At 28.9% G+C, this 26,049-nt stretch overlaps 1 protein-coding gene across 2 annotated transcripts in view; it reads left to right on the plus strand.

The window, feature by feature from the left end:
- Positions 1-25,445, plus strand: part of LOC142327516 (single-minded homolog 1-like) — a 170,316-nt gene extending 144,871 nt beyond the window's left edge. For both annotated transcript variants that reach the window (XM_075370643.1, XM_075370642.1), the window contains exons 7-11: positions 11,856-12,058; positions 14,384-14,490; positions 16,007-16,154; positions 21,394-21,586; positions 24,927-25,445. In XM_075370643.1, coding sequence (XP_075226758.1) covers positions 11,856-12,058; positions 14,384-14,490; positions 16,007-16,154; positions 21,394-21,586; positions 24,927-25,238 — 963 coding nt within the window. In that variant the 3' untranslated portion in view covers positions 25,239-25,445. The remainder of the gene's footprint in view (positions 1-11,855; positions 12,059-14,383; positions 14,491-16,006; positions 16,155-21,393; positions 21,587-24,926) is intronic.
- The last annotated feature ends 604 nt before the right edge of the window (positions 25,446-26,049 follow it).

Here is a 26,049-nt window from a genome sequence, read left to right on the forward strand (position 1 = left end):
TATACGAATATAAAATATTAAAATTGAAGGTTTTTCTCCAACCTCATAAATTTTCCATTCTAATAAATAAATCTTTTATTCAGATCGTGCACAATAATATACAGATCACGTTAAGAATATGTAACTACGGTACTCCATGGATAAACAAAGAATTTCTCCCAAAATTTGCATGGATTGATCAAGGGAAACCATTGTTAACGCTCGATAAGAGCAGCGTCACAAAATACGCAATAATTATAAAATAAAAATATGGCAATGAGTTTCTCGTCAAAGTCAGAAAAATTACGCAACTCTAGCTACTGAGGGTTTTCCCTCAAAATAAAATTAATTAACTTTACTATCATCATGTTAATATTAATTTTCTTCCTAGATAATTAAGTAGAACATTTCATTGTGGAAGTATACAACTAAAGAATTAAATTAAATAAAAAAACATTCTATTTTTGCTTCCTTGTACGAAGTAAAGGAAGTATTGTGATCGCGAAAAATTTCGGTTTTCAAATTTCAACGAAAATATCCATTTTGACCTTCCTGAATCCATTTCGATTAGTTTCGGCGTGACGTCTGCGCGTACGTTTGTATTGCGCATAACTCAAAAACGATTAGCAGAATGTTGAAATTTTGGATTTAGGATTGCTATAACATCTAGTTGTGCACCTCTTCTTTTGATTGCAATCGACTGGACCAAAAGTGTTCAAAAAAGCCCAAATTCCAAAAAAATTCGATTTTGGATATTTTCTTAACTGCAGTAATTAATTAGCCCTCATTGAGAGCTTTTCATCGATATATCAAAAGTGGTATTTATTTTCATTGGTTCTAGAGTTATTGCTAAATAAAATTTAAATTAATAAAATATCTGGATCTTACAAGGGGAAGGCACATCAGTTCGAATCCGACTTCAGACACATATATGTTTTTTAACCTTTGTTTTTTTTTATTTAAATATTTTAATTTATTAATAATTATTAATCTCTGATTGTAAAAAGATTTCGACAATAAATAATTCAATAATAACAGTTGAAAAGATCAGAAGTTTTGTGAAATAAAATTTTATGTACTTTTCATTTTAATTCAAAAACTTTTACAGAGGTTAATAATTATTAATAAATCAATATATATAAATTTAAAAAAAAGTTAAAAGAAATACATGTGTGTGAAGTCAAACTCGAACCGATGGTTCCATGATTACGGGTCCGACACGTTTTCACTTACACCACATAACTACTTCAGCCACGTGAAACAAAATTAATATATAAAATGCTGATACGGACACACCAAACAACGTGATTCAATGTGGTGTCCACCGCAATGCAATTGTGCAACTGTTCACTTTTTTATAGAATTGGAGGGATCGTATCTCACTTTCAAATGAAATAAATTGAAATGAAGTGCAACGTTAAGTGTGTATATGTAATTTAAAACCCATACTAGGAAGTCAAGTGACGTCCACATCACATTTTTTATTTTAACATAAAATGATTAACTTTTAAACTATGTTATCGGTGAAAAACATTTACAATATGAAATAAAGACAAATTTAATCGTATCTGAATTGAAACAATAATTCTCACTTAATCGGTTAAATCTTTTCCGGATCGTTAATACATATCCGGTCGTTTATTAACGTCCAAAGCAATTAATTTTTCTCCTAAATATTTTTGATTTGATTTCATGATTCTAACATCTACCACTTTAAAGTTTAAAATCAATATAAAATTAAAATTATTTTATATAAAACAAAATAGTAGGTTATATAATTTTTACGGTGATCCTAATCAATAATAAACCAATAATATTTTGTTCTAATTTAGTAGTATTTCCTTATTTTAGCCAGTTACATCGAGAAATTAGTTGTTAATATGTAAAACTATTCGCTCGCGACGCTCGTATTTCTTGAATAACGGTTATAAATTTTGTTTCTTGGATCCATCTCGATTGTATCATAGGTAAGACCTACTCGTATTGTCTACAATAATAAAAGTGGACAAAGCATGATGTTGAATAAATTATCCAGATGTTATAAGCCACTATTATTTGTATTGGGATTGTATTGGTGTTGTTCTCTATGAGGAGGGGGCAAAAGGTGATATGACCGCCATTTTTATCTTTTACTAACCTTCATCTATTTACCACTTTTTCTTTTATAGTTTTTTCTTTCTTTGTTTATTTTCTTTTATAGTATCGATAACATCATCGATCATTCTTTACGTATGAATTGTTTGTGCACGCGTGTGCGTTTGCATGTTCACTTTCGTACGTGTCATATTTTGATTTCTTTTCGTGTTATATATCGGTATGCGTGTGTCTACGCATACATTATACAGCTCTTCTTTACACAATTTATTTATTACTCTATGAACGATATCCCCTCTCGTTCTGTAGACGAAAAAATGCTTTCTCACCTTTCGGTTTATTTTTTCACATTTCCACCTATCTCCTGTATTCACCATTATTTCATAATGAACTTCCGTACGCTTTTCAGAAGTGCATTTTATACTTTGTTCGTTTTATCCTTCGTTCGTCCCTTGTACGTGAAATATTTTAAAGACATTCCTGTATCTTCCTGACCTACCCGCATATTTCTGTTTTACCGTAACCGTACGTACGGGCGAGTAGTTAATACTATTATACTTTATTTTCACACGCCTACCGGGACCAAAAGGTGTGTATGTGATACATAAAGACTCCTACGCGTACAAAGGAAGGGGAGAGAGTATATATTTTTATGTAGTTTGTACGTGCCTAAGCACAATTTTTAGATGTTATTAACTTACATACGTGCATATATACTCGCCTTTCTCCACCCGTTGTATTATTAGCAGATAAACTGGCCGTGTCAAAAACTCATTCATTGATTTATTATTTATTACTCTCAAACTTACAACTCACTAGCCTTCCGTTCTCTCACCTATTTACTACGTATGTCACTCATTGTGTGTACACCTTGCCCATATGCTCATTCAGTTACACCTTTATTTTTCTCCCACCTCGTGAAATATTTTATAAATGATATCTTCACACTTTCTTTTCCATTCATAATTTTTAAATCGGTAAATAGATTGTTAAATACGGCTTACTGACGGTTTTACTTGTGCTTTATAAAGCTATTTTTAATTTTGTAGTTATAAAATAAAAAATTAATCTAATAAAAAAATCGAGAAAACAATGTATTAAGGATCAAAAACATTTTATTTTTCAATCACTTAAATTGCAACTTTATTATGTCAGCGTTAAATTTAAAATTTATCATCTACCAATTTACTAATCATTAAGTTTGTACAGACTTCAAACGTTTTTAATTTTATTTAAGAATTGAAAAAAGCAGGATATTATGTTTTATTTATAAGCGAGTTATTTTTCTTTTGAAGTCAGAATTATTATTATAATACAACGAATATGGACTCAGACGCTAAGATTTAAGAGAAACCAGAAGTGGCTCGCGCAGATGCACCGCACAGTTACCTTACGAGTTGCTTCCGCATCCGGACAGTTTCCGAGACTGCTGTTCAGGTGGTCGCCGGTGTCATACATTACTCTTTTGGCAAGGAAGCATCAGGTGGCCTAAGGACACGGCAAGCAGGCGAAGTTCGGGACACCATCACGGTGGAAGAGACCCGCAAGTTTCTCGCCTGGTAAGAGCCCTGACCGCGAAACCAGAGTACGATGGACCGTAAGGTTAATCCCTTTGTTCACACCATGGAAAGAGTTGCAGCTTGGAGAGGTGGAGTACTATGTGACCCAGCTTTTAACGGGTCGCAAGTACTTCCGCGCTTAGCTCTATGCCATAGGGAAAGCGTCATTCCCCGACTGTCATACATCATCCCTACATATAGGACGATGTCGAACATATTTTTTTCACATGTGCTCGATTGACGGAAGATCTCTCGAAGCGCTGAGCCTCCACGATGTGGTTGCAGTGACGGTCCGGGATTTGAGGAGCCGGGAGGGTGAGGTGCGATTCGTCGGGGGCATCCTAAGGGCTAACAAGAGCGACCTGGATCGTCCTGAACCAACAGGAAACTAGGTGGCCGAATTCTGTTAAAATAGGACATCTCGACCCGAAGTAACGATTAAAACGGTTCCTGGTAGAAAACGGGTGGCTTTAGCCGGTAGTCTGCTGGCGGCGGTTTGGTAAGATCAAACCGCCCGTGGGAGCCCGAAACTCCATGCGTAAATTGCATTTCCACCTCTCTCTCCCCAAAAAAAAATTTATAACACAGCGAACTAATATGAAGCCCTAGTTCGCTGTATTTTGAATATGTTACTGTCATATCGATCAGCAACCGGTCATGTACAAGCAATGATATTGAAAGCGTTCATAGGAATTTTTTCTCATGTTTGCGATCAAAATTTACTGATTTTCAATATATTACTGAATGAAAATATTTGTGCCTTTCTACAGTTACCTCCATTCTAACTAGGATAACGGCTATCACGGCCACAACCCATAATTTAATCTTTTAATGCGAGTTCCAAGACATAAGAAATTTCCGCTTAATAGTGGTTCAAAAATTTCTAATTGCTCTACTTACCCACCGGGTTGGTCTAGTGGTAAACTCGTCATCGCAAATCAGCTGATTTAGAAGTCGAGAGTTCTAAGGTTTAAATTCTAGTAAAGGTTTTATACGGATTTGAATACTAGATCGTGGATACCGATGTTCTTTGGTGGTTGGGTTTCAATTAACTAACATTTCAGGAATGGTCAACCTGAGACTGTCCAAGAGTACACTTCATTTACATTCATACATATCATCCTATGAACTAATACTTTACGGTGATTCCGGAGGCTAAGTAGAAAAAAAATGTTGCACCCATTGAGATATGCAAATGTAGGACAGTATTCGAATAAAGTAAACCTTTTATAGATCGACATAAATTTTTTTAAAAGGTAGTTAATGAGAGTTTTGTGTATGAAATTTATGTACTAAGTATTCAGTAGAACTACGTAAAAAATTATTACATTTATTAATGAATTCATTAAGCTTTTCTATATTACGGCAATATACCGAGGTATTTTTACTGTTCTATTGTCCCAAAATCAATGAAATAAATAAATTATTGTTATAATTATTATTCAAAAAATGTTACTTTTATTACTTTTTTTAAAAAAATAGGTAAGGTTATAAATAAAATCACTTCTCTTTTGAAAAATTTTGATGTGGACACCACATGACTTCCATGGACGCCTATTAAATTACTTATTATACACAATTTATTAAAATGAAATGTACATAAAAGTTTATTTCATTAATAACTAATGATATTTTTTAATATACATTTTTTCTATTGTTATTATTGAATTATTATGTAATGTAAATTTTTTTTACGATCATAAGTTATTAACTATTAATAAATCAATATATTTAAATTAAAAAAAGTTAAATTAAATTAGCTAAATAAGTTAAATTATTAAATAATCAGATGTTTCACCAAATCTGATGTGGATAGATATGACTTCCTTGAACTCCTATTAAATTACAGATACACATTTTTAAAAGTATATAAAATTTTATTTCACTAATAACTTATGATTTTTTAAATTTTTTTATCGTTATTGAATTATTATTTATTGTAAAACCTTTTTTTACAATCACAGGTTAATAATTATTAATAAATCAATATATTCAAATTTAAAAAAAGTTTGATTCTAACCAATGTGCCAAATAAGAATTTTATTTGGCTATTACTCTGGAACCAATGAAAAAAGTACCATTTATGATATATTGTTGAAATGCTCTCAATGAGGGCTTATTACTGCAATTAAAAAAAAAAAAAAATTGGATTTCAAATCCAAATTTTTCGCGATCACAATACTTCCTTTACTTCGTACAAGGAAGTAAAAAGTGCTGCTCTCATAAAAATTAAATGGCGAGAAACTTGGCGTATGTATAAAGAAAATAGAAGGAATGTAGAGACACACGAGTAAATAAATCATTACTAATCTGTGAAATAAGAATCAATGGAATGTAGTATTATGGATAATATAATTTTTAATCTTATATTATAGTTGTTTAATAATACATTATTAATCAAAACAAAATAATAATAGTAGTAATAGTAAAAGAATTTTATCTTCTAGGTAGTCGTTCCAAAAAAAAACTTCCGCTTAAATCATCTGGAAAGAATCTAGCAATGGAGAAGCAAACAATTTTTTTTTTTAAATTCTAAATCCATGTATTTAGTAAAAAATAAGTAAATTTTTCTACATTCGTAGAAAAATATTTATTGTAAATTATTTATAGTTGAAAAAGTTAAGTTAAAATTTAAACTTTTTTTGTTCATTTGTATTTATTTATTACTATTTTTTATTAGTTGACGTCATTTCTACGTAAAAATAGAAGTTCCTTTTTCTAATTTTTTAATAAACTCTTTACCTCGTCACCCTTTGTAGTTTAACATTACCTGCTCACCCGGTTTCGCCGGGCTTCACAGCCAGGTATCGTTTCACTCTGCTCTTTCGGGTGTAAAAGGAGATTCAGTTTACGAAAACTGATTTATTTATCGTAATCGTGTAAAAATACATACCCTTAATTAACTTTAGTTATAAAATCCACTAAAATTTTACAAAATAATTGTAACTTTTCCACACAAACCATGAGGTACAGTAAGATGAACGTTTTTTTTTATAGTCGAAAATTTTTTCAAGACACGAATCATTTTTTCGTGCCTCACATTAACTGCGTATTACGAAAAAATACTGTAATTAAAAAATGTTTACTATTTGTTTTTACGGTAATTTAACTTCATTTTAACAACATTTCGACTTCATATTTCTATTTCATAATTATAACATTAACCCTTGTACTGCTATTAAATACGATATTTGAGTTTTTAAGATCGGTCGTACCGTTCCGGAGATTTTGAATTTTGAATTTTGGAAAAATAGAATGACCGTACAACCAGATTATAGAAAGTATTTCTTTTGTATGCAAACCTTAGCCCTTGTACGGCTAGTAAATACGCTGTTATTATTATAACAGCATAATTAATAATAATAATAATATATATATATCTTTAAATAAATTTAATCGATTTGAAAAAAAAATCCCTCTTGAGACGCCGGAAGGCGGAGATAGATTTCACCGGTGATAAGTAAGGGATAAAAAGATTTCCTCCTTACAGTTAAGAAAAACTTAAATCTACTCATTATGACAATAGTTGCATATGAAAAAACATTTCACATGTTTAGCATACGACAAACCTTCTTCTTATAATTCCAGCAATATTTTGGTCATCCCTTGCCGTAAGGGTTTGTCATATCAAAAACCGTTTCAGACAAATGTTTCAGGTAATATTTAAAGGACTAACGACCACATTTAGAGGACCATCTTTAGAGAGCCACTTTAAACCGATTCGATAATGAACCTATTAAGTGAGGTATGATTTTTTTGTCTTCGAAAACCCATTTTTCCATCACCTGAGCCAGTGGTTGGTGATATCAAAAACTTAACTTTAGTAAGTTTAGGTTTTTATCCAAAGAATTGTAGAAACTTTAAACGAATTCGATATTTTACTTAATAAGAAAGATATAGCGATATTTTGTTTTTTCGATAAAGCCCTCCCATTTCCACCCCGATGGTCCGATTTTGCCCATTAACAAACTCGACCAAGATTTTTGGTTGCTATATTTTATGTATCAATTTGAAAGTGATTGACATATAATTATGGCAGTTATCCTGTCCACAATAAAGTGAAGTATATATATAAGCTTTTGAACTAACGGTAGTTTTGGGGTCAGGGGGATGTGAAACACGAAAATATGTTGAAATTTTCCGGAAATCGAATCATGGTACCCATTACAATAAGTAGCTTTCTTATGAGATCTACCTAATTATATTATATAAAAATACGATATACAAAATTGTCATCCGCACGCTCTTTAATTATCCTACATTAAAGAGCCATGTTTATTAGCAATGTTTTGTTTTTTTTGGCAGCTGTGTTTTTTAATTTTTAATATTTATGTAAGAATTTGAAAATCCAAGTTTAAAAAAGGAAAATTATCTGTTAAAAACTGTGAAATCCTTTTCTTACAATACCTGTATAAAAGTAAAAAAAAGAAAAGTTTATTAGTATTACTTTATAAATTTTATGCAGAGAAGATGGATTTTTGTTTAGTATAATTACATTTTTTTATAACTTTGGTAATAGTCGTCTTAAAACATTAAACCCAACCACTAAGTTACTGCTTAACTTTAGTACCCGACCGAAACTTTGAACAGAAACTATTGTATGGTTTAACGAGCCATTAACAAATTAAAATAATCTTAAAATAGACTCTTGTATCTTTTAATTATTATAATGAGGAATTGCAATTGAAAATTGTTGTGTTAAAGTGGGTGGGCGGTTGATGATTGAAGTATTAATATGACTTTCCCCTGTCAATTTTTTTCAAACAGATATTGAAATGAAAGAAATTTAAAAAGTTAAAAAAATGTTAAGGGAGAAAAGAGGTCAAATACCTAGGTAAATAATTAAAGATGTAATAAGTATATTTGAATAGCAAAGAACAGAAAAGAATGGAGAATTGCATAAAACTAGCTATTGAACAATAAAATTATTACAATAAATTATACTTGGTAATATTTTGTTATAATTTTATGTGCTTTTGTGAGATGTATATTAGTTTTTTAAACAGTTGGTAGATTGTTTTACTTTAATTATCATGTGTAAACTGTTCGGTTATTTATACAAATGAATAGTGTAAATTTGTGAACATTAAATATTAATTTATTTCAGTTAGCATCGTGAAATACTGTACCGTAAATTAAATAAACAAACAAACAATAAAAACACAAATATAAGATAAACTAAATTTGTTGAAAATGGTTCCGCTAGTATATTTTAATAAAATATTATGTAATATCGAGAGCGTTCGGGTTTTTCAAACCATCATCAGGAGTTAAATTATTATAATTAAGTCAAAAGTTAAAATACGTATACAGTCATGACTGTTTTCATGTTAACAGTAACCATATTTAACATGGTTTTCCTTTTAATTACATTTCAATCCACTAGAGTATCTTTATATTCTCTTTAGCATATTGTTAACAAGTAAACAGTAATTTCTGTATACGTATTTTAACTTTTAACTTAATTATTTAAACCTTTGACTTAATTACAATATTTTAACTCCTGATGATGGTTTGAAAAAACCGAGAGATCTCGAGGACTTAACTTATTTGCTGGGAAGGTGGATATATCACTTATTAATTATTTGATAAAATATACTATCGTCTTTAATTTAATTCATCCTGATCATAAAAAAATTATAATTTACGTATATTACTTCCCAAACAAATAAATGGTAAATAAAAAGGGTATTCAAAGAGTAAACGATAATTTTAATTTTCATTATAAAGCGTGGGAGTAACAAAACGAAAAATTAATTTACGGCAAGGTTGCTCAAATTTCTTCGGGTATTAAATTTTTTTTTTGAAAGGAAACCCTATTCAAAATTAAAAAGAAAGGTACTAAACGTTTTTCAAATTTTATTTTTTTAATTACTGTTTTTCGTATTCGTAATCTTTTATTAAAATTGCTTGTAAATTATAAAAGTTTCTTCTCGGAAAATGGAGAAAGGAACCTCCAAGTAAGAAATTTCAAAAACTTTTTTCTAAATGTTTTATAGAACTAATAAATCATTTTGCTTTAATTTTCATTGCTTAAATGTCTGCTTTATTACACATTCTTAGCGGGTAAATTAAAAACTTAATTTACACAAGAACACCGACGTTTTGTTTCTAAGACTCCATTTCGTAGTAAGAAACGAACTGATTTTCAGAGTACAACACACTACGCACGTTAAATTAATGAGTAGTTCCTATATATAAATAACAGATTTCAACTCCCTCACCATTATCATTTACTGCATAAGCGCGCATGAAAAATACAAAAATACAAAGTCAACCTAACCTCAAATTGAGGTTAAGTTGTCTGTTTTCGACCTTAAATTGTGCGTAACTGAAGAACGACTCAACCAATCTTTATTAAACTTTTATACGAGCAACTTCAGTTACAATACTACAGCATATGTAATTTTCATTGAAATTGATCATGTAGTTTAGGAGAATTTCAAGACCCAAATTTTATAACCTATATATATATATATATATATATATATATATAAAGTGTGTCCCACGAAGAGGTATACGCTTTTGATTTAGTATCACTCGCCCATTCCCCCCACTGATTCTAGATCTTTTAACGAAGTGTTTTGTGAAAATTTCAATATTCTAAGATTTATCGAAACAAAAACATCAATCTCAGGTAAATCGAATTTTTTATTCATTACAAGATATCTGATAAAGTGATTAAAATGAGACGATAATTAGATCTAGTATAAATAAAAACATTTAGATAATTAGTCATGGTTATGACTAATTATTTGTCTTATTCAATGTGAAAAGCAGTTCGACAACACATCATCTGTTTTTAATCATTTTTACTAATTATTTTGTAATGGATATAAAATATGGTTTATCTGAAATTTATGTTTTTGTTTCTATAAATGCTAGATTGAAATTTTCACAGAAAACTTAGTTAAAAGGTCTGTAAAGTTTCAATAGAATTGGTGGGTGAATGTGCGAGTAATACTAAATCAGAAGCGTGCACATGTTTGTGGGACACGCTGTATATAAATGTTGGTAGGAAATATATATATATATATATATATATATAAAGTAATTATATTGTAAGCGAATTGTATTTTTGTACTACTCATACCTCAAAAAGTAAAGAAAATTCTATTTCAACTCGCAACCACACCGTGTGACTGAAAGTAATACAATACTTTCCTTCGAAGAGCCGGTAAAAAAAAGTAAATTACCGCTAGGTTGCAGTACTTATTCCTGTAAAAGGTACATTTACGAATCGCGCTGCTAGGTAGCAGTACTTAACGACGCCTTTGAATTTACGAATGATCTCGAAGAAAAGCTTGATAATGTACCTGAAATAATAAAATTTAAAAGAAAATATACTACATCTTGTTTTAATAGTAAATGCTCATATAAATTAAAGAACTGAAGATTCAGTTTAAAATTTACAAAGGTAAGACACTACATTTCTAATATCAAAATCTGTTACTAATTTAGAATTTTGATTAAAAAAAGTACATGTTAAATAAAACTCTTACCGGCCCGATTTCATTTATATGTAATATATATCACATTTGCAGAAATAATACAATTCTTATGATTATTCGTTGTTTAATAAATTAAATTAACATGTGTAAATTAGTTATGAGGGAATTACCTTTTTTGATATCAATATCATTTTATTAAAAATATTTTTATTTATATTACAGAGATTTTTGTCTTTTGATAGGAAGAGATGGTATCTACGAATCTCTTACCTTACGGTTTACAATTTTATTGCAATTTTTTTGAATTTATATCTACACTTAAAATTATCCGTAAAGTTTCATGAAAACAGTGATAAATTAATATTCTAACCCACCCGGGTTGGTCGAGTGGTGACCGCGTCCTCGCAAATCAGCTGATTTCGAAGTCAAGAGTTCCAGCGTTCAAGTACTAGTAAAAGCAGTTACTTTTATGCGGATTTGAATACTAGATCGTGGATACCGAGGTTCTTTGGTGTGCTCATTGAAACCCAAACACCAAACACCAATTTCTGAGAAGTGTGCGTCTCAGAAATTGTCGACCTGAGACTGTACAAGACTACACTTCACTTACACTCATGCATATCATCCTCATTCAACAGTTCTTCAATTTTACGCGAATATTAATATATTAGCGTAGATTAACACACAACACACAAACATTATTATGTGTATTATATAAAGATAAAGCTCTTAAAAAAAATAATAAACTTTATTTAATATATTTTTATTTCAGGTAATACATTGTTCGGGTTACTTAAAGGTGAAACAGTTTGCTTTGGATCCTAATACACCGTACGATTCTTGTTATCAAAATGTCGGATTAGTTGCCGTCGGCCATTCTTTGCCGCCCAGTGCCATAACTGAAATAAAACTTCATTGCAATATGTTTATGTTCAGAGCCAGCTTAGATTTAAAACTTATATTTTTGGATGCTAGGTAAGTATTTTTTCTTTTGTATAATAATTTATTTTATGAATAATTTTTTTATCCTCGTGGCTTCTCGGCTTTTCATCCTAGGTTCGAATCCTCCATAAGCGTGGGATTTTTAATTCTTTAATTCCATTTCCATTTACAAGCTTCAAAAGCTTCTGTGGTGAATTAATTAACAATAATTCCTTGAAGAGAGATAACTTAGTTACAAACTAAGCTTTTCAGCTTGAAAGATGAAGACCAAGCTGAGAACCAGCCAAGGTTTAAAATTTAAAATAATATTTTTGTATGATAACCTTTTTATTTTAAATTGATTTCGACAGTAGTATAGGGATGTTTAATTTCATGAAAATTTATAAGCTTATCCAATATGTAAATAAGACGTGGATATAAATGTATACACGTATAGTTTGATGTAGAAAGCGACCAACTTTTTCATGTAAATTTCAATCGACGTTATTTAATTTACCTATGATCCGGAACTGGTCACATATTAAAGGCATGATCAATCAAATTTTTTTTATCCATTTTTATTATTATAATTTTTTTCGTTAATCGTTAATTACTCAATAAAAATATTATGTAATGTTTATTTTTTAAAAGAAAGTATATAGCAAGTATACATATGTGCATTTCCCATCATTGTTCGGTTATTCTAAATGTAATTTAATTTCCTGATGTAAACAATGAATCATAAAACAACTACGATAAAAAAAATAGAAGGGGTGTTTACGCCCTCTTGAGTACTTTTAGGATTCAATAAACTCTCTGGTGTTCAGGGGGATTGTTTACTAAAGGGTGTGAGGTTTTTTCCCTCGTACTTTTGATAGTCTATTTCATTTGCTCTTTTTTTGCCTGGTACCAGTAAATCAGTGATAATGGATGGTGGTTGATTTACATTATAAAATGTATATATATATATATATATATATATTTTGTAATCATTTATAGAAAACAAGTAAAAAATAAATACAGAAATAAAATATAGAAAAGAGAAGAAAACATGAAACAATAAAAAAATAATTTACCTGTATTTTTATAATTAAAGTTATAATGTAATAAAGTATGAATATGCCAAATAGAAAGTAGTTTTATTTTGCTTACTATATCGTCTTACGATCTTATATATAAACTGTCTACGATAAGACTGGCCGAAACGCCCTGTTTGATAAAGTCGGCCAATTGAATTAGAGAATCTAACATTTAAGACTACTCTAAGCAAAATAATGAAATGTAGTAGAAATAATGTAGATAGACCACTGAATGTAAAAATAGGAAGAGAAAAGATTACGGAGGTAGAAGAATTCTATTATTTGGGAAGTAGAATTACTAACGATGGACGAAGCAAAAGCGATATAAAATGCCGAATGGGACAAGCAAAACGAGCTTTCAGTCAGAAAATTTTCTTACGTCAAAAATTAATTTAAACGTCAGGAAAACATTTTTGAAAGAATGTGTTTGGATCGTAACTTTATACGAAAGTTAAATTTGTACGATCGGAGTACCTGAGAAGAAAAGATTAGAAGCCTTTTAAATGCGGTGCTACAGGAGAATGTTAAAAATCAGACGGCTGGATAAAGTGACAAATAAAGAGGTGTTGCGACAAATTGATGAAGAAAGAAGCATTTGGAAAGATATAGTTAAAAGAAGAGAGAGATTTATAGGCCACATATTAATGCATCCTGGAATAATCGCTTTGATATTGGAGACACATGTAAATGGGAAAAATTGAGCAGGCAAGCAACGTTCGGAATATCTAAAACAAATTGTTAGGGATGTAGGATATAGGGGATATACCGAAATTAAACGACTGGCACTAGATAGGGAGTCTTCGAGAGCTGCATCAAACCAGTCAAATGACTGAAGACAAAAAAAAGCATAATAAACTTGCTTTTCGATTTAACTGTTCATATAGGCAGCCGTAATTTTTTTTTAATAATATTTACAATTTCTATTAAAGAAAATGTATTAATCCTTAATTATTACTGATGATATTATTTAATTCTAGAATTTTACTTTATTCTTGAGCGTTATCTTATATATTTAATAAAATAATTAAGTTCTATAATGTGTAAAGAAATAATTTTGTAACTTTTACAAGAGAATTTTATTTATATTTATTGTTTTATGTCCGTTTAAAATTTAAAAACCGCAGCCATTTACAAAAATATTACTGTACTGTGGAATAATTTTTTTATCAACTGTTATTTAAAAAATTAAATAGCTGTTTAAAAGATTAAATGTTATTTTTGAAAAATATATGTAAATTACTAATAGTCTACAATGTATGTTTTGTAATAGTAATAATTCTATGTCTATATAAATGCGTAGGGTATCGCAACTGACCGGATATGAACCTCAAGATCTGATAGAAAAGACATTGTATCATTATATTCATGGATGCGATATAATGCACATGAGATTTTCACATCACACATGTAAGTAAGTCATTAAATATATAAATGTTTTTTAAATTGAGCGAATTATATTTAATATTTTTTATTTTTAATTGCTACGCAATCTTCCCTGTATATTTTACTCAAAACTGAAAACTCAAAACTCAAAAAGAAACAGTGAGGGGTCTGAAAAAAAGAATTTTTGCTTATTTATCAAGTTATATTAGTGATCTTATATACTTTCTGATCAGTTTGAAAATGGAAGCAGTTAAAATCCATTAACGGAGATTTTCTTCAAAAACTAGAGAAAATCTTTAAAAAGTATCCTAGTTTTGTTACTTTTTTATTTATCATAAATCTAAAAGTTATTATTATAAAATAAATCTAAAAATAAGTTATTTTATCATTATCTTCGTTCGACCGGCTTGATATTCTTTAGCCAATTATTTTCCAGTTGCTGGCCGTTTTTCAATTAAAAGTTATTTTATTTGGATATATTTCATTTTAAAAGTAAAAAAATAAATATATACTGGATTTTGATAAGCTGAATAAGAAAATGTGTATATTAATTAAAATAAATATTACTAAAACGGAAATGATGAAGGTTTTTTTAAAAATCTTTTAAATAATTGCTGAGGAAAGGAAAAAATATTGTAATGATACATGTAACATCTATTACAAGCAGCCACTGTGAAGTGTTTTTCATAAGACAATTTTCAATCAATAATTTTTAAAAGTTATAATAAATCACCTGAACTGGCGTGAAATATCTAATTATGTATTTATTTATAAATATTCAATAATTTGTTAGGTGATGTTGATTAACCCACCGAGTTGGTCTAGTGGTGAACGCGTCTTTGCAAATCAGCTGATTTGAAAGTCGAGAGTTCGAGCGTTCAAATCCTAGTAAAGGCAGTTAGTTATTTTTATACGGATTTGAATACTAGATCGTGGATACCGGTGTTCGTTGGTGGTTGGGTTTCAATTAACAACACATCTCAAAAATGGTTGACCTGAGACTGTACAAGACTTGTACATTCATACATATCATCCTCGTTCATGACCTGAGACTGTACATTCATACATATCATTCTCGTTCATCCTCTCAAATTATACCTAACAGTAATTCCCGGGGCTAAAAAGGAAATAGGAAGGTGGTATTGATTATACATAACTTGTGTAAAACTTTTTTCACACGGATATTTAAAAATGAACTGTTTCTAGTTTTTCTAATTTTTAATTTTCTAAAATCAGAGTAGTAAATAGTAATATTAGTTTAATTTTAATCTTTAAAACGGTCTTAATTGATTTTTAATTTTTTAAAAACCGGGAAAGTAAAAACATTTAAAAAATATGCATCGAATTGAGATCCTTTTCTTACATGAGCTCAATTAAAACCATTAAAATAAATTAAAAATTTAAATCAAGTTAACTATATTAATTAATGTTCTAAAAAATATTTATATAGAATACCATGAATCTATAATTTAAAATTAAAATATAATTTTTATGGTTTTTTTGTATTATAAAATTTTAAATAATATGTTTTTTTTTACAGTATTATGCAAAGGTCAAGTTACGACGAAGTACTTTAGATTTCTTGCCAAAGACGGTGGATGGGTTTGGATGCAAAGTTACGCTACAATTGTTCACAATAGCAGATCGTCTAGACCGCATTGTATAGTCAGCGTAAATTATGTACTGAGGTTGGTTAACAGTAAAGTACGCTTTCACCTAACTTAACTGTGAACTTATTATTCCTTATAAAATTAAAATTAAATCTTTTCCATGAAAAATATTTAATTTGACGTACGAAATAAATAGAATCGATATAATTTATAATCTAACATATATACAGATATATAAATTTTTTATAGATAATAATTTTTTATCAGAACGTTTTTATAGATATCCAGATTAAAATGATATCTTTACCATCTCAGACACTGATATAAAATGAACTATTCTCCTGGTATTACAATCTGTGGCAGAGAGTATAAGGATTTTTTTTGTACTATCATTTTAAATAGATATTTTAAAATCTAAATTTGAATAATGGTATAATTACAATACTGCCCACAAAGGAGTGTAATGTATTTAAGGTGTATGTATGCATGTTTGTTTCACTTTAGCAGCTCAACGACTGAGCCGATTTAGATGTATGACCCCGCGTTGGAATCCTTACATAACCGGAAATGCCATAGACTACATAAAATTTGAAAAGAAAATTATACTGTGTACAAAATTGTCACCCGCGCACTCTTTAATTATCATATATTAATAATTATCCGATATTAAAGAGCAATATTTTTTTTCAGTCGTGTTTTTTAATATTTATTTCTTTTAAGTAGATTTCATAAGAAAGCTACTTATTGTAATGGGTACCATGATTCGACTTCCGGAAATTTCGATATATCTTCGCGTTTCACATTCTCCAGACATTTATACATTTATATATTTCACTTTTTTGTGGACACGATAACTGCCTTAATTTTGTGCCAATCAAATTAAAATTGATACAAAAAATAAAATCTTGGTCGAGTTCGTTAACGAGCTAAATCGGACCATGAGGGAGGAAATGGGAGGGCTTTTTCGAAAAAACAAACTATCGCTATAATTTTCCTATTAAGTAAAATATCGAATTTCTTTAAAGTTCCTACTATTCTTTTGATAAGGGCCTGAAAGTTATCTAAGTAAAGTTTTTTGATATCACCAACCATTAGCCCAGGGGTGAAAAAAATGGGGTTTTGAAGACAAAAAAAATCATACCTCCCTTAATAGGCACATTATCGAATTTATTTAAAGTGATCGTTAGTCCTCTAAACATTACCTAAAACTTTTGTCTGTAACAATTTTTGATATGACTAAACTTTACCGAAAGGGATGAACAAAATGTTGCTGGAATTGTAAGAAGATGGGGCTTGTCGTATGCTAAACATGTGAAATTGTTTTTCAACTGCAACCATTGTCGTATTGAGTAAATTTGAAGTTCTTCTTAACTTTAAGGTGGAAATCTTTTTTATCCCTTACTTAGAACCGGTGAAATCTATCTCCACTTTCCGGGGTGTCGAAAGAAATTTTTTTAATATTTATTTCCTTTTTAATTGTATTATTTCCCTAATCGATATATGTTTAATTTTGATTGTTCATTAATTATATTTTTGTTACTGTTATTTATTGTGTATATTATCTCGAGAGTAAGGGATTTTAACTTTGTTATCTATTTCTAATATTTTCACTTTAAAAATACTCTTAAATTTGTGTTTATTTTCCCTTCTAGTTTTGTTTATTACGGTTATGCTTTTTGTTTCTTCTGAACTAAAAATTTTGCAATGTTGTTCTCCGCATTCTATTTCATAAACTCTTTCTTTATTATAATTAGATTTTTTTATTAATTTTTTTTTTTTTTATTAAATTCCTTTTTTCATTTTTTGTATACATGTTTACACGTATTAATATTGTAATTTATTGGGATATAAAAATTATAATTTTTTATTTCTTTTGATTTTGTAAATTTATTTATTTTATTATTATTTTTAGATTGAATTTGTTAATTAATTTAATTTTTTTTATATTATAAACATTTTAATTTGCTATATATTTTTTTGTTAATTTAATTCACATAAATTACATAAGTCATATAAATCAATATTATCTTCTATATATTCATGGTTCTCCCTTAATCATAAAAAAGTATGCTAATTTTTGGTGATATCTGTTATATTCATTTTATCTACTTTTCAAAGAAAGTACGGTATTACTCTCAGTCGCATGGTGGGAATGGGGGTTGAAAATGGATTTTATTTGTGTTTTGAAGTATGAGGAGTACGAAAATACCATTCACGTCAATGTGGTTTATACTACAGGTGTAGTATACACAGGTATGCTGACTGGGATTCGAACCCGGGACCTCCAAATTAAAGGCCGAGGCGCTATTTCAAATATGAATCATTTTTGAGGAATTTAATTTAGTTGCTTTTTTTTATTTAAAAAATATTAAAATATAATTTTTTTTCATAATAGTCTAATGGTATGAAACCCATTATTTATTTACAGATAAAATTTTAGATTTCTTTAAAATTTATATATATATATATATATATATATATATATAATAATAATAAATATATATATAATAAAATTTTATTCAAAAGCCTATGTATAAAATTTTATGGCTCGAAATCTCCAACAATACCAGACAATTTTCATTAAAATTTAGGTTTGCTGTTGTATTGTATCTGAAGTTGGGCATATTAAAATTTGATAAAGATTGGTTGAGTCGTTCTTGAGTTACGCTCAATTTAAGGCCTAAAAAGTTATAGCGGTGTAAGTTAGAAGTGTGGTTCGTTATGATGCTGCAAGTTGGAATGTTGACGTATCTTTATCTTCGTTAACTATTGTTAACGATATTTTTTGACGTATTCTGGTAGCGTTCCCTACTTTCAGGGTCATGATGAATGGGTATGTATTTGAGCGTGACAAAAGAAAATAAAATAGTAAAAAGTCTGTCCTCTTGCGAAGAACTGCGCAAAATTTTTTTTTAGTTTCGTTTAGATCATTTATGGGCTGCATTATAAAACAACTTTACTTTGCATTTTGTTTTCTATTCTGTCATTATTCTTTCATTCTTTGACTAACTCTTTCAAGAGATAGATAAATATCTCGGGTCCGTTAAAAGATAAACACCTGAAATTCATATTCATAAGATAAGAAGAATAGGGATTGATTCAGTTGGCAGACAGGATTATCAATTGGTAACAACAACAATAGAATCAAACAATAAATCCATTTCGTCCAATCAGCGTTCCTTTCCGAGTAAATACTCTTCTTAATTGCAGATTTAAAGGATTCAAAAATGCTCATTTTTATAAATTTCTTATAAATCATGTTTATATTTATGTCTAATACAATTTATGTATTCGTAATACAATAATCTTAAATTATTTAAAAAAAAAAACACAAATACAAAAACTATAATGTATATAAAAACAGCAAAAGTTCCCATCAGAATTACATTTTCTAAGAATTATTACACATGCTCTTCTGGGATGTGTTTGTCGAATTTGAGAGTCTGATTCAGGACATTGAAATAAAATAAAACAAAAGGTTTATGCATACAAATGTTTTTTACCTTACTTCTCTTTCATGTCCGCCATTTTCTTTTTTTTGTAATTTTTTTCTTAGGAATGGATGGATTTATTTTAGTGAAGTTCAGTATATATATACAATAATCTTTCATAAACTAAAGAGATTTGAAAATTTTAATTTAACAATTTTCAAAATGATGTCCATTTAAATTTTTTAATCGTTAATAGCTTTGTAAACATTATTTTTATTGAATTATACTTTTTCAGGTAAAATGTTAACAATTTTATTGTAAATAAAATAATATGTTATTCGTTAAAATCGGTTGAGAAACAGCCAAAATACGACAGAAATTGTTAAAGCAGATGTACAGTATACCCACCGGGTTGCTAGTGGTGAACGCGTCTTTGCAAATCAGCTGATTTCGAAGTCGACAGTTCCAGCGTTCAAGTCCTATTACATTGTACCTATGATCTGAGTATCTTTTAATATTACTGGAATATATTTATTCTTTTACACTATCCTCTTTTTATTAAGTGTAATACCCATTAAACATTAGTTTAATATGTCCAGCACGTATGATAGGCCTTTTTCAATTTTCCAGTTATCCAGATTTGATCTTATAGAGATCAATTCAATCAGCCTTCCTCCGTAGTAGTTTTTATTATGTTTAAACAAGTAAAACATATTGGAAATTTTTATAGGTTAACCAAAAAGGGGTTGGGTAATATAGCATAAAATCCTCCTGATTTTGTGGCATAATTACGTAAGGAGGATAGTAAGTAGTATATTAATAGTATTATAATAAAGGTATTTCAAAATATATATCACTCCGCCACAGATGTGGGCGTTACATCTCAATTTTTCATCCGGTCAGGCATGACATTTTTCATAAGCTAATAAAATTTAATTCCATATTACCATGCACAAGCTCCAAGATTTGTAGAGAATTAATCACCAATCAAGAAAATGCTTAATAAAATAGAGTTACATTTCGTAAAAATAGGCTAGGTTTAAATTGATTTCGAAGTCTAGAGTTCTAAGGTTCAAATTCTAGTAAATCCTTTTTATACGGATTTGAATACTAGATCGTGGATACCGGTGTTCTTTGGTAGTTGGGTTTCAATTAACCACAATTGTGGTTAATTGATTGTATAAGATTACACTTCACTTACAGTCATACTTATTATCCTTATTCTGAAATAATACCTGACATGATTTCCGGAAGGTAAACAGGAGAAAAAGGAAAGGATGTACAGTATGCATACGGAAAAACAATACAGTTTTGAACATTTTTTTACTTGTTTTCACTTCATTCATTAATTAAAATTTATGAATAATAATAACGGTAAAATAAATAAATGTTATCTTTTGTAATGATTATTGAAATCTTTATTGAAAAAAAACATGGTGGACAGCCGGAAAATGAAATGAGAAAGTCATTCTTTCTCATGTACATTTTCTCATACCACACATCTCAGAAATGGTCGAACTGAGACTTTACAAGAGTACACTTCATTTACACTCATACATATCATCCTCATTCATTCTCTGAAGTATTATCTGAATGGTAATTACCGGAGGCTAAACATGAAAAAGAAACAAAGAAAGTATACTGTTAGAATGCAAACAATCATGACTGTCTAAGTATTTTAACCTTTGACATTATTTTAATTTTTAACTCCTGGTGATGGCTTTGAAATAAATCAAAAGATTTCGAATCACACTTAATTTGCTGGTAAGGTCGACGATTTTCATTTTTTTTAAATTTGTATAAATTAATAATGAGTTATTTTTAATACTGTATTATTAAAAAATGTACGAATTTAAAGTCAGTTGTTTTAAATTAACTAATTTCAGTGAACACGAAGCAAAGGAATTGGTACTAACTACGTGCGGTGGATCAGATGGTAGTGATAACAACGTTTCGGGTAGCGGAGGTGTTGAAAGTAAACATCAACGAATCAGACAATCGGCACCGAAATACCAAAGAATTGAAGACGATTACAGTGATTCAAATGGTGCTTTTTATCCTGAATATAATAGTTCAACGGTAAGTAAACAATACATTTGGTATTTACATTTTTGTTTTTCTTTCAGGTGATTTTTTTTTAATTTTTAATGAAGGAACTGAAACATTGGATTTCTCAATTCCGTTATACGTATCAATGATTAAATAAATAAATAAACCTTTGTTCTGAACGGTACATAAAAATATATTTTATAAATAAGTCAATATACGATGAATTATAAATATTAACACAAAATTATAAGAGAAAATATAAATGTGTTTAAAGATCATATTAATTATTTAAATATAAATACATGAAATAAGGTAAAAAAAAGTAAATACATTAAATAAATTTAAAAAAATACAACAAAATAATTCACTATTTAAAAATCTTTTGAGCACATATTTACGTACGCGTAACGGGTATAGATAAATCGTGTTTTTTACTTCCTTGTACGAAGTATTGTGATCGCGAAAAATTTCGGTTTTCAGATTTCAACAAATATCCATTTTGACCATTCCTGAATCCATTTGACTAGTTTAAGCGTGACGTCTGTAACTATTTACGTACGTATGTTATCTCGCATAAAACGATTTAACCGTAGGATGTTGAAATATTGAATTTAGGAATGTTGTAACATCTATTTGTGCATCTACTCTTTTGATTGCAATGACAGGACCAAAAGTGTCCAAAAAAGCCCAAAATTCAAAAAATTTTGATTAACTGCAATAATAAGCCCTCATTGAGAGCTTTTTAACGATATATTATAATTGATACTTATTTTCATTGGTTCCAGAGTTGTAGCCAAATAAAATTTTAATTAATGAAATATTTGGATTTTACAAGGGAGTCACATCGATTAAAATCAGACTTCATCTCTTTTTTTTTTAATTTAAGTATATTGATTTATTAGTAATTATTAACCTGTGATTGTAAAAAAAATTGCGATAAATAATAATTCAATAATAACAATAACAAAAAAAAGAAAAAATATCGGACGTTATTAATGAAATAAAATTTTATGTACTTTTCATTTTAAAAAAAATGTGTATAAGTAATGTTATTGGCGTACAAGGAAGTAATGTATGTGGTGTCCACATAAGATTTTTTTTATTATTATTACTTAAAAATCATCAAAAGACTAATATAAGAACATTAAAAGAACATTTTTAATTATACTTTAAGAAAATTGGTGGGAAATTTTTTTCAGATGGTTCTGCAATTTATTAAAAATGAAAATAGATGCATAACAAAGGCCCTTTCTCTTAAGCCGAATTATTGTATTATATGAAAACAGTTCCGTTGTCTGATTTGGTAAAGGTGGATATTGTTACTCTTTAAGTATAAATAACCACACTTTATATTAAACATAGTACATTCATAAATAAATATTACAAAAAATATTGAAAATTTAAAAAAATTGTTTTATCTTTTTAGTCATACTTTAATAAAATTATTATAATACATTGCAAGAATTTAATTGGTAGGTTAAGTTAGATTTCAAAATACATCATATTATATTGAAATTTCTGATATTTTTAAAGTATCAAACAATCTTTCTATCAAAAATGTGTTATACAAAGTAACGAAATAGTGAAGTTTTTGATTATTCAAACACAATTTTAAATTAAAAAAGTTTTTTTTTGTCGCTTATATACATTTTACAAGTTTACCCCCCGTACGGGGGGTATCTTTGCAAAAGTAATGGTGGAGTATTGTCACCCAACCTTAGTAACTATTCAAAATTTCATCAATAAACAATTGTCAGGATGTTAAATGATTACATTCGCACCCTTAATTTATCCCCGTACGAGGGATGTATAATCACCCGACTTTGGTAAATGTACAAAATTTTATCATTCGGCAATGTCAGGAAGTATATTAAATTAAGAATGTTGCCAGATTTGAGGATAAACGTGAAAAAAAAAAACATTGTGAGTTAAAGAAAAGCAAGTAAAAAACAGTCGATTAAGTATGATACTGACCTGAAAAAGGAACGTAATAAGAATTGCATTTGATGGAGTATATCTTTTTTTAGTGCTGACGAAATCACATCACATCAAACTTTCATCGAACATGTTAATATGTAATATGAAACGTATAAAAAGGAAAGTCAGATTGACCTTTGTTTTGATTAAATTGATACGTATCCATAACTTTGTATTTAAATTATTTTATGTGTTCCTTACAACCGGTTTTAATTCCTTTGTTAGTAACCACTCTACTTGTTACTGAAAATTTTAATCTGGGTCTAAGTTATTAAAATATTTTATGAGAATTACGATGGAATGATTTTTTACTTTCCCGTCTAGGCTATAGCTGAGCTATGGCTCTAGAAGGGAAAGTAATCGGTCTAATTTATTGTAATCGGCCCCAATTTGGGCATATGCTGTTTTCATCGGATCATGACGTTTTGATATCTAAGGAATCAAAAAAAGCGGATGGAAATTTTCCGGAAATGTTCGTGTGTGTTCGGTGTTGGCCTCTAAATCACCTTTTATCTGCTTTCGGCGTGACGTCTGTATGTTGAAATTTTGGATTTAGGACTGTTGTAACATCTACCCTTGCACCTCCCCTTTTGTTTGCAATCGACTGAACCAAAGTGTCCAGAAAAGCTCAAAATCCAAAAAAAAAAAATTGATTTTGGACTTTTTATTAACAGTAATAAGCCCTAATTGAGAGCTTTTCAACGATGTAATAATTAGTACTTATTTTCATTGGTTTCAGAATTATAGCCAAATAAAACTTTAATTAATGAAATATTTAGATCTTGCAAGGGGAAGGCACATAGTTTCAAATCCGACTTCATATACATTTTGTTTAACCTTTTTTTTTAATTTAAATATATTGATTTATTAATAACCTCTGATTAACTGTAAATAATAATTCAACAAAAAAAAATCAGAAGTTATTAGTGAAATAAATTTTATGTACTTTTCATTTTAATTCAAAAATTTTTACAAAGGTTAATAATTATTAACAAATCAATATAATTAAACTAAAAAAGAAAAAAAAATGTATACATATGAATCGGATTCGAACCGATATGGCCATGGTTACGGATCAGACACGTTCTCACTTACACCAAATAACTACTTGAGCGACGTGAAAAAATTAATTTATAAACTAATATAAAATGCTGATACGGACACCACAAAAAAAAGTGATGCAATGTGGTGTCTACCACAGTACAATTATGTAACTGTGTAACTTTATTGAAGAATTGGAGGATCGTATCTCACTTCCAAATGAAAAAAGTTTTAATGAAGTACAGAAAAAAATGTGTATATGTAATTTAACAGGCGTACAAGGAAGTTATATTGTGTCCATATCTAGATTTTTTTTATTTATACTAATATTTATAATTTATTTTAATTTCAGGATTTAGTTTCTTTAAGTGGTGGAGTAGTACCGCAACAATTTGTACCGAGTTATTCAGAAGATTATCCATATCCAGATATATTTTACCCGTATCAAGAACCATCGTCAGCGGCTGCAGCTGCTAACGCTGTAAGACCGTTTTCTTCATCATCTAGTTGTTCGTCATCTGAAAGTGAAAATCATCATCAAGCGTTATTATCCACATCGTGTTCATTTACCGGTGGAAATCCAACATTTACCAGTGAACCTACACCTGGTTATACAAGCGTAATTGTGGATACACAACAATATGTTAACGAGTACGTTCACTAGTATTAAACGGTTAAAGTTATTACAAAATTCACGAAAATGGACTCAAAATATTTAAATTTACCGTGGTGGTAATATAATTTTCAACTCTTCCCCTCAACATTTTTATTACTCCTTTTTTTCGTTTCTTTTGAAGATAATGTTAGTTAGCTTTAATTAAGCGTCTTAGCATTAACTAACCTTCGTTAGTAATTTAAGAAATAAATTAATATACGCCCAGTTACTTTTTTTTTGTATATATAATATACAGAATTAAAAAAAAAAGAAAAGAAAAGATGTTCAATCTTGGTTTGTAATAAAATATTTATTTTCTTTAAGATAGTCTTGTATAGGTTACACCCTGTACGAATAAATAAATATAAAAAAATACATTTTTTTACCTATATATCTGTAATATATTTTTTAATTAATTTAGCATGACCCTTTGGAATATATATAATATATAAAAAGATTTTATAAATTATAATTTCCGCTTACCAACAATTATTAATAGTAATTACGTTCTAGCGCTTTCGGAAAGTATTATTTCCATCTTCAGGAACGTATGTTAATTAAATATATATTATCACTTCATATATTAAACCGAGTTAGATTAAAATAAAATAAAATAAAATTTATATAAAACATAACAATTGATCATCAAGTAAGTAAAATCAAATCATACGTGTATATATGCGTTTTGACATTAATGGAGGCTCAACTGTTGCAGCAGCTGAGATAACATTTGAGACAGTCTCAACTGTTCAGTTGAGACTCCTTTAAAGACAAAATGCATATACGTATGACTTGATTTTACATACTTGACGATCAATTG

Source organism: Lycorma delicatula, chromosome 7 (assembly GCF_047948215.1).
Source record: "Lycorma delicatula isolate Av1 chromosome 7, ASM4794821v1, whole genome shotgun sequence".
Classification (NCBI taxonomy): Eukaryota; Metazoa; Arthropoda; class Insecta; order Hemiptera; family Fulgoridae; genus Lycorma; species Lycorma delicatula.